The sequence below is a fragment of the Choloepus didactylus genome, chromosome 3 (genome assembly GCF_015220235.1).
Source record: "Choloepus didactylus isolate mChoDid1 chromosome 3, mChoDid1.pri, whole genome shotgun sequence".
Classification (NCBI taxonomy): Eukaryota; Metazoa; Chordata; class Mammalia; order Pilosa; family Megalonychidae; genus Choloepus; species Choloepus didactylus.
Window position 1 is genome coordinate 4,886,856 of NC_051309.1, and position 13,694 is coordinate 4,900,549.

The window sequence follows — 13,694 nt, forward strand, 5'->3', positions numbered from 1 at the left end:
GGGCTGTCAAGAAAGGTGGATTGAACCAGAAGGATGCACCATTTTCCTGACTAGACAGTAAAACACCGTGCAAAGCCCAGGGCTGATGCGGTGCAGTGAGGCAGGGGGGCCCGCAGTGGCCGCCAGGGCATCGATTCATTCATTGATTGGTTCAGCCCTTTTGGGGAGCACTTTCTCTCCACCCCTTCAACCCAGTCATGCCCTTCCAGGAACGTGCGGCAAGAGAATTCTCTGAAATAACTGGCTGTGGGATGTAGAGGTGCCCATGGCCAGCATGAGGGAGGAGGGGTGCAGGAGCAGCCGCCAGCTCACACGCACCCCACACCTACCCAGGCTGTACCCGGTGCAGACGCCCATGGCTGACGTGGTCGTCAGCAGCTGCCTTGCATCCTCCGCAGACAAGTGTCCCTCGTTGCTAAAGAAGGTGCGCTCCTCCTCATCGAGAAAAATCACAGTTTCCAACCTGGAAAAAGGAAAGTACTTTATTTAAAAGAGCATATTCCCAAAGTAAATACCTCACAATAAACCAATTTCCGTTCCCTTGCTTGACAGACAAGCACTGAGCCCCTACTCTGTGCCCAGCAGTGAAGACCCTGAGACAAAACCGAAATGGATACTGCCCTCAAAGGGTGCCAGAGCAGGAATGGCTGCCACAGTCGCAGTGGGTCCTGGCTTCCTGGGAAGGTGAGCTCCTGGGCAGCCGACAAAGCCCCAGCTGGAATGCCCCCTCCCCTGCAAGGCCTGCTGGGACTGCTGCAGGCAGAACTGATCCCTCCCTGCTCTGAGCTCCCGCAACCGTCCAGACAATCTGTGCTGAACGACCCAGATGGCAGGGAGGTCAGCATGCTCACGAAAGCCAGCTGACTGAAAAAAGGAGAGGAAAAGCAGGAAGGAAGAGGGAGGGGGAGGCAATTTTTGCTTACGGGACTAAATTGTCAGTGTTAATACGAAACCCTGCACTATACTTTGGAACTTGGAGTAAGCCATTTTGAGAAGTTAGAGAAAATCCTGTGCTTGGAGTAGTTTACAGGAAATTCTACAAAAGAACAGGTCTATATTTTTCAAAGATGACAGTGTCATGAAAAACAAGGAAAGAACAAGGAAATATTTCAGGTTAAAGGACACTGAAGAGACCTGACAACTGAAGGTAACATGTGATCTGGAATTTTCTATGGCTAAAAGGACACTAACACTATTGGGGCAGCTGGTGAAATCTGAATAAGGTCTGTAGATTAGATAAATTTGTATACATGCAAATCTCCTGATTTTAGCAATTATACTAAAGAACATGTAAGAACATGTCCTGGATTTTAGGAAACAGACTGCATTATTCAGGGGTACAAGGGCATCATGTTTGCAACTTACTCTCAAAGGATTTAGGAAAAAAATAGAGGTAAAAGGGAGAAAAGGATAAAACAAAATGTGATAAAATGTTAACATTTGGGGAATCTGGGTAAAGAAAGTATACAGACATTTTATACTTTCCTTGTAACAGTATTATAAATCTAAAACTGTCAAAATAAAGTTAAAAAAGAAAAGCAAGAAAAGAGAGGAAGAGAAGTCACTGGGTTGTTCGTTAACAAAAGGATGACAACTCACGGGGTCTGGAATGTGGAAGGTGTTCACCAAAGGTTGATTGAGTGAATGAGGGAATTAATTAGGGTTTCTTCAGCTATAAGCAGGACCAATGGCATCTGGCCCTGTTATACTTCCGGGTTAAGGGAGGGGAATGGATGAGCTTGTCCTCACAGGCCCTTTCACTTCCGACCCTTGGTAAGTTCAGGGCACACTCAAGTCACACGGGCCCCAGCCGTCTGCTGAGAAGTTGTGGCCTCCCCTGAGACGGTGGCAAGCTCCTAGACCAAGGGTCCCCAGAGAGTTTTCCGCAGAACACCAGCTCGGCTAAAAGCTCACAGGTTTGTGCAAGAAAGGATTCTGGAGGTCAGATAATTGCGGGAAACACTTTTCAACAGGGGAAAGAATGGTTGAGACACCCTGGCAGGGTCTTTGTGCTGCGAATCCCTGTGAATCCGGGTTTGGGGTGGACCACAGAGCCTCCCCTAGTTGTCTGACCACGATGGAGCGTACGATGGGGGGTTGGGAAGGAACGTGCTCTGGGGGCTGCCGAGGCTGCCAGCTCCCACCCCAGGCAGTTTGTAGCTGCCTGTGATGAAACAGAGGCGGGAGGCACAGGAGCAGACGGGCACTTTAAATCAAGGGGCACAGAGTGACCAGTCTGACGTGCCATGATGCCCAAGGCCTCTGAGGTTTGCTCCAGGGATGCTGGTCTTTCTAAGTGCCAGGCACGGACGACACAGATGGCCAGGGCTGGCAGGGTGGCTGCAGACAAGCCTCTCGAGGTCGTGAGAGGAGGGGAAGCCCAGAGAGGGGCAGGGACTGGCCCAGAGTCGCACAACCAGGACACAACCCGGGAAGGCCCTATCCTCCCACCCATGTTCTCCAGGCTCCTGGACCAAGGTGTCAATGGGAAAGATAAGTCCAGGTGAGCAGTCTGTTAAAGGATGTGCCCATGTGTGCCCGCTGGCCACGCCCCAAAGACCTTGGGGCCTGGGAGTGACTAGACAGTGCCTCCCCTCAGGGAACGGGGGAAGCAGGGCCTCTGAAGGGGCTTAGGATTGGGGAAAGGCTCAACAGGGTGGGGAGCTGTTTCGGATGGGACCTGGGGGTCGGGAGCTCCCAGGAGGAACAGAGGGGTCAGGATGAAGATGGCAGCCCGGGAGGGGGGACGCCCGGACCCACACAGAGTCCATCAGGAAAGTACAAGTGACATTGAGGTGTGCAGACAGTCAGGGGTGGTCTTTGCATTCGGGGTCCTGGGGGCCTGGGTCATGGAGGGCTGATGAAGGAGAGTGACAAGGTTAACTCTGTATTTCAGAAGACGCCTCAGTCAGCAGCTTGGAGGAGGGTCACAGGGGGTCCAGACGGGAGGTGGCCTGAGCAAGTCCCCAGCACCAGGGACTCAGCAGATGCCCAGGAGGAAGACTGTGGGGATGGGGAGATGGAGAGGGGCAGGGAGCCGCCCAGGCCCCGCCCAGGCCTGTGACTTGGGAAGCTGGTGGACGGTGACAGGGTCTCTGAGCTGGGCACACGGGGGCGGGGCTCAGTTTCCGACTCACTCGGACGTCTGGCCCTGCGCATGGAGGAGACTCGTCCGCACAAATCCGACCTGGCCTGAGGCCACCTGCCGGCCGAGGCACCAGGGCAGGCCGGGCACCTGGGCACCAAGGAGCTCGATGAGGTCGCCACTCTGGAAGGCCAGCTCTTCGGGCCCCGAGCCCTGGCAGTCCCCTGCCGCCGTGCACAGGCCCACAGCTGTGGGGAGGAGGCCACAGTTAGTGCCGGAGGGGCCAGGGGCCGGGGCGGGCAGATGGGGCCACCCTTGGCCACACGCTGGTGTCCCTGGGCCAGGGGACACGAGGTCGGGCACAGCGCCCACGGCCAGGCCCCTCCACCATGCACGCAGGTGGCAACGCATCTTTCACCTGTTGGGGTCTTGCCGAAAAGCTTTGCCTCCCTTACGTGAGGGGCCAAGCACCTACATGGTCCACGGAAGAGCATTTTCCTCCCTGCACTGAAGAAGGGAAACTGAGGCTGGGAGACATCCGTCCATGTAAAGGGCACACAAAGGCTCCTGAATCCCAGCCAGCTTGGAGCACAGCAAAAGGTGCAGGACTGGGAGCCCCAGCTGGGCACACAAAGGCTCCTGAATCCCAGCCAGCTTGGAGCACAGCAAAAGGTGCAGGACTGGGAGCCCCAGCTGGAGGGCCACTGACACAGGCTCCACAAGAAGAGCCAGGAAACAGTGAGCACCAAACTTCGTGGGCTTCCATTCGTGCAGGCAACGGGGTCAGCGAGAGAAGGGAGTAGAGACGGAGAGAGTGCTTGTTGGAGTCTTAGTGCTAATTATCTTCAGGGGCTCTGGCTCCAGACTGACCTGGGACCCCTGCCCGGCTGAGTGGTTTTGTCTCAGCCTCCTCTCACCTCATAAACTGGAGGGGATTCCAGCTACCTCTTCTGACTTCAGGAGGATTGAAACGCAACAGCAGAAGCTTCCAGAATCTTGGTGCTGCTCACCCCCCTGTTCCCCCACCCCTTTCCCAGGGGGAGAAAGGCCAATGGAAACACATACTCATTTGCGGGATGTCGGATGTCACAGGCTCATCCCCAGAGTCGTCGACGGGGTCCCAGGGGACCCTAAGTGCCCACCTGGGGGAGGGGAAGGGAAGGAGGCTCTTAGATGCTGGAATTTGAGATTTGAGAGATTGAAGCTCTGTAGAGATGAGAGGACTCAGAAGCCCCCAGCAACCCAGGAGCCCAGAGAGTGACTGGCTCTGCCTTCCCCACCCCCCACACCCGCCCCGCGGTACGGCCTTCACCTGCGCGTGTGGCACTGCCTCCAGGAAGACCCCAGCCCCAGTGTGGGTGCCCGCTGCCCCTGCTCAGGCTCACATCCTGGGTGACCCCTTATTAACCCCAAGCTCTGCACACCTCCCCGAACACCTGCCTCCTGCTGCTTGCCTCACTCAGCTCAGCACAGTGGGGGTTGGGGGTCCAGCCTGGGGCTGGGGGATTCCAATCCTGGTTCCACTACCACTTGCTGGGTGACCTCCCTAGGCCTCAGTTCCCTCAGCTTGGAAGCCAGGGAGCTGGACAAATGATCAGCAGTCCCTCCTTCTTGGTACGGCATTTGGAAAGTGTAAGGATGTGCTCTGCACCCTGTTTTGGGAACACTGCTAAACACACCACACAGGGGTCAGAGTGAGGACTCATGGAAAAAACTCGTTTGTGATGAGAGAAGCTAAGCTGCAGCTTTATCTCAAGGCCACTGAAAATCATGAGATGCAGTTTCTCTCTTTGCTTTGGCTGCCAGGAAGCTCCAAGCCACATTTCTGCCCCACATTTAGCAAGTGACCACGAGGTTCCGCTTTACCTGTCCTAACATTCCCCTGGCTTTATCTGCCCCTGGTTTGGGTTTGTACAGATTTCAGCCTCCTCCTGACTGCGCAGACATGTCACGTAGCTCTCACGGAAGATTTTCAGACGAGCCAGAATGTGAGGCGAGGGCTCCAGGCTGCACACTCCTTGTGCCAGCGAATCCCGGGACAGCCCTGCCAGGGAGATGTCACTGCCCCCTGAGACAAGTTGAGTCTCATGTCCCCAAGAGATGGACTGACCAGCCAAGGCACACAGGCAAGGAGCAGCAGACTGGGACGGTGGCCAGTGTGCCTGCCGATCGCGCCATTCGCTGTGCCCCCTTGGCCGAGAGGATGGACCGGGCGGGCAGTCCCAGCCTGACAGCCCACTGGACTGGCGGGGGGCCGAGTAACAGAGGCCGGTACCTACTGATGAAACGGAATCAAAGGTTCTGGGCCCAGTGCCGCTGCCACCTCTTCAGAGGACGTGCTGGGGAGCGAAGAGTCCTCTTCCGGGGAAGCCCGTCCCTGGGAACCCCCTGAAGCCCGCTGGAGGGCCTGGGGGCCCTTCCCTGCAGCCCCCAGGCCAGTTGCTGCTCTCACACAGTGGTCCGGACCCAGGACAAAGAAGGACCCTTCAAAAGGAACAGAAGGTGGTCACTCCAGGTGGCTGGACATGGGGCAGTCGGAGCTCAGCCGGGCAGGACCCACCCCTGCCCTGTCCACCCCACCACGTGCAGGAGAGCAGCACCTGGGGGTGGCCTCCTTCTATGGCCACGGAAACCAGCTACTTCCTGATACCTGGGACCCCAAAGGAGGCCCCCCTTTTCTCTGTGTGATGGTAGGGCCAGACACCATCCTGTCCCTTTCACTCTAGTCTTGGAGTCCAACTGTGAGGCCGACTGGGCACCCAAAGCAAGAGCTGATTCAGGGATGGGGCAGGGCGGTGACTGCAAAGTCCCTTCCCGGTGATTTCTCAGATGTCTCCACTTCTTTGGGGCTGACCAGGGCCCTTAAAACTAACTGACAGAGCCTGGGCCTAGGGCTGTGTTGCATCAGGCATGACCCCACTGCCCGAACCCCCATGTCTCACTGCTGCCTGAATCCCCATGTCCCCCCACTGCCTATACCCCCATGTCCCCCACCTCAAACCCTCCCATGTCCCCCACCCCAAACCCCCAATGTCCCCCACCTCAAACCTCCAATGTCCCCCCACTGCCTGAACCCCCACAGCCTCCACTTCCCCCTGACTTGGCCCTCCTTTCCAAGTTCACTCAGTGCCTCTAGAGCCTTCCCTGCGGCCCTCCCTCGGGACCCCCTGGCTGCCCCCCACTGTCGCCCCAGCCCAGCCCCGGCTCACCCTCCTGGATGAGGAGCCTCTTGTGCATCAGCACCAAGGCCGCTGCATCCACGTGGACTTCGATGGCCGCCTCATCCTCATCCTCCTCGGGCGACAGCAGCCAGAAGTCCTGGTCCACGAGCAGGTTTTCCAGGCAGTGATGGGTGAAGCCTGGGGGAGCCAGGCCCCGTTAGTGGGGGGCTCCGTGGGGGCCCCGAGCGAGGCGGAGGAGCCTCCCGCCCCCAAGTCGGCTGAGCGCTACCCTGACCGAGCCCCGGGCCGACCCCAGGAGGACGGCACCCCATCCCTGCCCCGGAGAGTTCATAGCATCCACGAGGCTCAGCAGAGCCTTCGAGCGGTGGGAGGTGGAGCCGGGACCCTGGACAAGCCAGGTGACCTCCCTGCAGCCCGTGCTGTCATCTACAGAACGGGGGTTATGAGGGCGAGGGGCCGAGAGCATCAAGCGAGCTGTCCACAAACGCTCGGAAGGGCCGCTGGCCCCGCGAAGGCTCGCGCACGTGGGCTCTAGTAACTTCCATCCCATCCACATCTTGTCTTTGGGGTGCTGCCGTCACTCCCCCCACCTCGGGCCGGGAACCTCTGCTAACCAGCTAACTACAGCCTAACTAGCAGGCAGTCTGTGGGCCCCAGGTGTATGTTGGAGGCCAACTAGAGAAGCGTCCATTGAAACCAAGTGCAGCACGGGCATTTAAGGATGGGGCAGGGCTCCACCCCGGGGCAGGCCTCATTCACGGGTTAGATGAGGATAAGTTACTCCCTCTTGGAACCTCAGTCTCCTCCTCTGAGAGAGGAGGGCTTGGCACAGTCCCGGTTCAAGGCACTCGAGCACTTGGAGCTCTAATCCTGTTCTCCAGCTCCCTCAGCCCCCCACCCCGGGGTCAGGTAGCAAGTGGCCCCAGGAGATGCAATTCAACTCTGCACGTGCCTCCAAATAGAACAGGAGAGGTTTCAGTGGGGGCTGAAATAGCACATTTCTTGGTCCTTACTCAGGCCCTTGGCACCCAGCTTCTTCTGAATTCAGGTTCAGTGAGTTTACACAGAATAGCAGATGGAATTTGGAAATGCGTGTTCACTCTAAAGCATTCTTGCAACAAAGTCCTGCATCTGTTTCCTGCTCCACCTACCTCACCATTTGTCCCTCAGAACAAGGTGGACTCGTTTTTGCGTTCGACTGGAGAGGGTGTAAAGAACTAACCTATTCTAAAGCACCAGGCAGCGCCTGTAAGGGACAGCGCGTGCTGTGTAATGAGCATCCTCCGAGGGGGGGCCCCAAGAGCGGAGACTGTGGAGTGGTTCTGGGAGGGTCACCACTTTACCCAGAGAGTGGTAGGTAGAAAACTTCCAGATTTCTTCAAATGTCTTAAATGTCACCACAATCTGATCTTGGTCACTATGGATGGACAAAAGTCTGGCCGATAATTCCTTAAGGAAAAGAAGCAGGGATTAGTAACATTTCCAGTGGCTTTGGGGCAACTAAACAGGAGGAAACATCCAGCAAAAGTGACCCTGGCAGGGACAGTGTGTACAGAGTGGATTCCTTTATGGCCCCAGCCTGCTCTTCCCCTGCTCAAAAAGCCAGCCATAGCTCCCCAGTGCCCGAGGAACAAAGCCCCTGCTCCTTCCCAGAGCTTGTACGGCTTCCATGCTGGCTCTGGCCCTGGGCCTCCCGGGCCTCTCCTGTGACATCTGCCTCCTGTGTCATGCTTCTGGGCCCTGCTCAAGCCACACTGTCAGCTTTGAGGGACCCCAACCTGTCTCCCACTGCACCCACAACATCCGTCCGTGTTCTGATTCTAACTCCAGCATCCCCTCTCCTCTTTCCATTTCCACTCCTGGTGGTGGGGGCATTAAAAATAACAGCAGCTCTTATCACCCCATGTGAGGGATAAACAAGACCCTCTTCTGATCCGAGGTCTGGCACAGCGAGGATTCGAACCCCAGATGCCCAGCTCCAGGGCCAGTGCCCAGAGGCTCTTGGCTCTCGTCTGGCACTGTAAACGGCAGCCCTGTTGGTGGGGCAGTTACTCTGGGCTGGGCCGGGGGCTGGGATCCTGGGAGTGTTATTCTCACCATGCTCACGTCTGCCTGGGGAAGTAACTCTAAGCCCCCCGGCACCGGGTGGGGAGGCTGGGTTCATGGGGGTTCAGGGACATTGGCCAAGGCCAATCAGTCTCACTCCAAAACCAGAGATCATATCTGCCCATCCCGGCCCCTAGCCCTAGGGCCTCTGCCCTTGGGAGACCCCCAGTCCCAGGCTCCCCTTCCCACTGTCCCTGCCCAGACCATTGATCTGAGTGGAGGCTGGCAAGGGGCTGGGTTGGTCAAATGGAGAAAAAGAAAAAGATGAGCTTCACACTGCCTGTTTTACTCCCTATAAAAGGCTCTAGAGTTCCTGGCAGGGTGCAGGAGCTTGGAGAAGGGGACAGGGGCATCCAGAAGGTGGTGGCCCTCGTGTGCACAGGCTGCAGGGCTGTGAGCGGAGGCCTTGGGAGCCATGGGTGAGGCCGGTGGTTGTTCCCCTCCGTGGATGGTCCTTGGCCTTGGAGGTGCCAGACACCCCTGCCCCTCCTCCCCAGGCCAGTGCCCCTCCTGGGTCTCGCATCCCGAATCCTTTCCACCCACCGCCTGTCCCTGGGAGCTCGCTCACCCCGAGCACACAGGCCACCTCCCAGCTGTCGTTCTCCAGGAGGCGGAGCCGGCCCCGCAGGGCCTGCTGCAGGCGGGGGTCCGGGAGCCCACTCCTCCGCACAGCCAGCAGCTTCAAGGTCAGGTCTGCAAGGGGCAGATGAGGCCGGGTTGGGCAGGGGGCGGCCCTCTCCCCGAGAGCCCCCACCCCTCTTCCCCCCATGACGTCACAGGGCACTGGGCTCGGGGGGGTTCTGGAACCCGCGACCCGGCCGCCATCCCGGCCGTCCCATGTGCCTCACAGACCTCGGCCAGTTGCTTATCTAGCCCCAGCCTCAGTTTTCTTACTCGTAAAACGAGTTAGAGTCCATCTGTCCTACAGAGGGGTGGGAAGGGGGCTCCTGTGACACCCCTAGGACAGGCGTGGCACCTGACCCACCTCCCCGGGCGCAGACCAGAGCACCCACCACCTGATGCCCCACAGGCATCGCTGAGCGAGCCGCCAGCCCCGAGCTCTCAGCTCCCCCACCCTGCCACACAGGCTCCCCCACTCTTGATTCTTCCTCTGGAAGGGCCCTTCCAAACACCTTTGGGTCCCGCAGGTGCCGTCACTCACATGCCAGCTCAGCCCCCCGGCAGGTCCCCAGGGCCCTACCGCCCCCACCAGGTCTGGCCGCTCCGTCGTGCCCTCCCAGGGCCCTCATGGGCATGACCTGGGCAGCTGCTGGCCTCCCTGTCTGCACCCTGTCCCTCCCTGTCCAACCAGCCGCAGAGGAACCTGGTACAGCCTGACGGCTTATTGCAGGCCCTGCTTTCCAGTCCCAAGCCCACTGCTACTAGAACATTCTGCAGTGATGCACTTGGTGTGGGTTGTGCTGTCTCACCCAAAATGTGCTCGGTGCGGCCAGGGAGCCAGACACTGCAGTCCCTCACCTTTTAGGGAGGTGACCCGCCGCTGCTGTGCTGGGCAGCCCACTGGCTGCCTGCCCCCCACTCTGCCCTCCGCCCTCTGCCCTCTGACCCCAGCCCTCCACCCAGAGCCTGCTCTCTGCGGCCCTGAGACCCGGACAGCCCCTGCACACACTGATCCCACCATGCAGGCGCCAGCCCGGGGCCACCCTGTCCCCTGCAGGAGACCTTCCCAGCCACCCTGCAGTGCCCCGTCCCCCCGGGGACCCTGAAGCCACCGCCCTACCACTAGCTGAGGTTGGCAAATTTCCTTGTTTGTTTCCCTCCAAGACACAGGCTCCTGGGGCAGGACCGCGTCTGTCCTGTTCACCATCCAGCCCCAGGAACGGGAAATGAAGGGAAACAATCTTTCCTGCTCCCTGAGGTCAAGACTCAGACACCAAGTGTCCTGCAGGGACATTCTCCACGGCTGCCGCCCCTCCAGGGCCTGGGCTGCTCCGGGAGGAGGGGGGGGAGAGGGACAAGAGGGCAAGAGAGGGAGGGAGGAAAAAAGGAAAGGAAGAGGGAGTAAGGGGAGAGGGGGACTAGGAGAGGGGGGAGGGGGAAGAAGGGGGGAGGGAGGGGGAGAGAGACAGAGAGAGCCTAGACCCTTTGAGTAAATAAGCATCCAGCACCTGCTTTAGAACTTTCTAGCAATGGGGAGCCTGGAGGGAATACCCCTAGCTTGTCCGTGGGAGCGGGCCCGCAGAGCAGCAGGAGGCTTCTGGAATCAGGGCCCACTCCCCAGACAGGAAGCACAGGCTCAGCATTTCACAACCGTCCCTTGGGAACGAAGTCTGGGCACAGACCCCAGACCGCACTGGGCCAACGCCTTGGGGACTCCAAGCCCCAACTGCTGGGAGCCAGGGGTGGGGTCCCCAGGGTGGGAGCCCCACACCACCTCCCACACCCCGCGGTGGCTGCCACTGTCCCTCGGCCCACGGCCGCCTGCCACCGTCCACGCCTGTTCGCTCTTGAGGGCCCCCCTCTGCGCGCCCAAGCATCATGGGGACCTTTTAACCGTTTCTTCCCATGACCCACCTGGGAAGCAACCCCCCCCCCAGCCTCTCACGTGGGCCTTGCTTCCCCGCAGGCCCCTCCTGGGGCTGACTCCCCACTTTGAGCAAATTCAGGTCCATGACACCTTTTCTGAGTCATGCAGCAAACACGGCTGATCCCTGGCTTCCTGCCCCAGGCAGGAATGCAGATTCCTGGGCCTTCCCTCCCCACCCCATAGGGATTTTAGGGGCAGGGTAGTTTGGGACTACACTTTGAGAAACCCCTGGGTTGGATACCCCCTAACCCAAAGTCCTGGCCAGAGACAAGACTTGGGGAGGGGAGCGTGCCCAGGGCTCTCCCCACTCCGGTGACTTTAAGCCTCCTGCATGGCCGGGGTGGTGCCTTACCTGTGGGGTACGTCTCCACCTGGGCCGGGGGGGGCCCCAGCAGCCGGCCGCAACGCTGCCAAGAGCCGCACCTGCAACACAGCCGGCTTTGAGTGAGTGGGGGTGAGGGCAGGCAGAGGTCAGGAACGCGAGCGCCAAATGCCCCAGATCGTTTTGGAAAAAAGGAGGTGTGTCCACAGACACCTGCAGAGCCCCTTCCACGTGGACTGTCTTCCTTCAGCTTCGCAAAGTCCCACCAGGAGGGGCAGGTGCGTTCGCTTCCTGTGGCAGCTGAGACAAATGACCACCGACTCGGTGGCTTCAAACCACACAGGGGGCTTCTCTGGCTGGTCACGAGGCAGGAGCCCCCCCTTCATCCCCCGGGGCTGCTTGTCCCATCCCAGCGACCCCGTGGCCCTACCTGGGTGGTCAGGTGGAACGTGCCCTGCCCCCTGACACCTCTTACACTTTCACAGGTGCCTTCTCAGGCCAGAGGCACGGGGTCAGGCCACATGAGGGGTGGGGGCTTTAGGACTGAGGAGGGGATTGCACAGGCTGTGGCCACCACCACTGATGTCCACCTTCTTCTTGGGACAACCACCAGCCCCTGGCCCAGCCCCTGCTCGTCCTGCTCCCTGAGAGGAGACCCCTCCCGTGGCCTCAGTTTGCCCCTTCCTGAATAATCGTGGTTGGGGGGGTGAGTTTACGAGGATGAGGCAGGACTGAGGAAGTGCAAAGCTTGTAAAAAAGCCATAAATACACCCAGGGCCGAATTTCCAGAGCAGCTGGTCAGCCCTCCAGGCCCTTTCCCCTGTCCCCAAGCCACTGCTTTATCGCCTGTGCAGATGTGCTTCTGGAAAAACATGAGTTGGGGTCCGTCTCTAGCAAATGGCTCACCGACAGTTACCCTCTTTAAATACAGACCCCGAGGGTGGACATGGCAGAGGCAGCAGAGGCCAGCTGGGTCAGCCCAGAGTGAGGCAGGGTGGGTGTGGGATGGACCCTCGCACAGCACACTCACCCGTCTCTGACCGATGCATCAGCCAACTCGGGCCCCACAACGCTCCCAGCTGACGGCCGTGGGCATATTCCTGGCACGCTCTGGACCTCGTCCCCACTGCCACCGGACTCCCGAGGGCCCTGCAGGGTCCCTCCCCAGCAGGGCTTCTCCTCGGGGGCCGGAGGAGGGGAACGGCCACCCGGAGTGGGTGCTCAGCACGGAGGGCTTGGCTGGCCTGCTGTGGAGAGAGGAGAGGGCAGGGGTCAGCCAAGAAGGCATTCCAGGCACAAACACGGCCATGCCGTCCCCTCCTGACCCACCCCCTTCCCTGGCGGGTGCTGGGAGCTCAGCTGCAGACCCAGAGGAGGCCGGGCCAGCAGGGCATGGGCTCAGTTTGGGGGTGGACCACCAGCTCATCACCTGGAGAGGAGGGATCATTGGCTTGCCAGCTTTTTGGTTCCCTTTCCCACAGGCCTCAACTGCCCGCCCCTCAGCTCACGAGGGTATGGGCTTCATGGCTCCCCAAGAAGGGATCTGCTCAACCTGATCCAGGAAAGCATCCCAGAACCCCCGTCGGATCCTGAGGTTTCTCGGGATGCGGGCTGGGTCCCAGGGTGTCCTGGGAGAAGTAGGTTGTGGGAAGGGGCAGATGGCCGGTTCTGCCTGGGGACTTGGCAGACGCAGCAAGTGCCCCCCTGCCCTGGGGGTCCAGGCCCTCTCCCCAGGAGCCGCTCTCAGTCAGAGATGGGTGAGGACCAGGGGTCAAGGGCTTCACACCAACCTGGGGGCACAGAGAGCCCCGTGAGCCAGAGAGAGACAGAGCCGCAGGGATGGTGGGCCGCGTGGCCTGGGCCAGGAGGAGGGCAGGGGACGGACACCAGCTGTGGCCGCAGGAACAGGGCAGCCGAGTCCCTGAACCTTCAGGGGGGATAACCCTGCTGTATGCCCTGCTCCTTTCAGGGATGGGGCTGGCAAGTGCACGCTGAGGAGGGCAAGCCAGGGGAGCCCTCGCGGGGGTGCTCATTGCTGGCTGGTGACAGGCTGGGACATTCAACCCTGCCCCCCGGGGTGGCCCAGCAATTCCCTCCACATGGGTCACACTCTAACCCACCCTCTCTGGGGACAAAAATACCAACCGACAAACAAGTCCGGCCCCTCCTGACCCACCACCTTCCCTGGCGGATGTTGGGGAGCTCAGCTGCAGACCCAGAGGAGGCCGGGGCAGCAGGGCACGGCTCACACTTTGGGGGTGATCACCAGGCGCCCCCCACCTGCATGGCCCCCAGCCCCGACCTGGCCTCCCCAGCTCCACCCTGTCCCCACGGCGGGAGCCACGCAGGAGAAGGGAGGCGGGCTGGGGCAGCTCTCGGGGCACCACGGTCTGGGATCTGGGGTGCAGGATGTGAGGTGGACGGGCCTCAGGCTGCTGAGTGTCCGGTGGA

General features: G+C 59.9%; 1 protein-coding gene across 1 annotated transcript in view; it reads right to left on the minus strand.

The window, feature by feature from the left end:
• Positions 1-13,694, minus strand: part of SH3TC1 (SH3 domain and tetratricopeptide repeats 1) — a 49,936-nt gene that overhangs the window by 14,046 nt on the left and 22,196 nt on the right. Inside the window, exons 21-30 of the mRNA XM_037831402.1 lie at positions 13,546-13,640; positions 12,277-12,463; positions 11,274-11,545; positions 8,942-9,066; positions 7,611-7,716; positions 6,295-6,444; positions 5,365-5,569; positions 4,151-4,227; positions 3,138-3,333; positions 330-463 (exon numbers count right to left, since the gene is read on the minus strand). Of these exons, the coding sequence (XP_037687330.1) occupies positions 330-463; positions 3,138-3,333; positions 4,151-4,227; positions 5,365-5,569; positions 6,295-6,444; positions 7,611-7,716; positions 8,942-9,066; positions 11,274-11,545; positions 12,277-12,463; positions 13,546-13,640 (1,547 nt within the window). The remainder of the gene's footprint in view (positions 1-329; positions 464-3,137; positions 3,334-4,150; positions 4,228-5,364; positions 5,570-6,294; positions 6,445-7,610; positions 7,717-8,941; positions 9,067-11,273; positions 11,546-12,276; positions 12,464-13,545; positions 13,641-13,694) is intronic.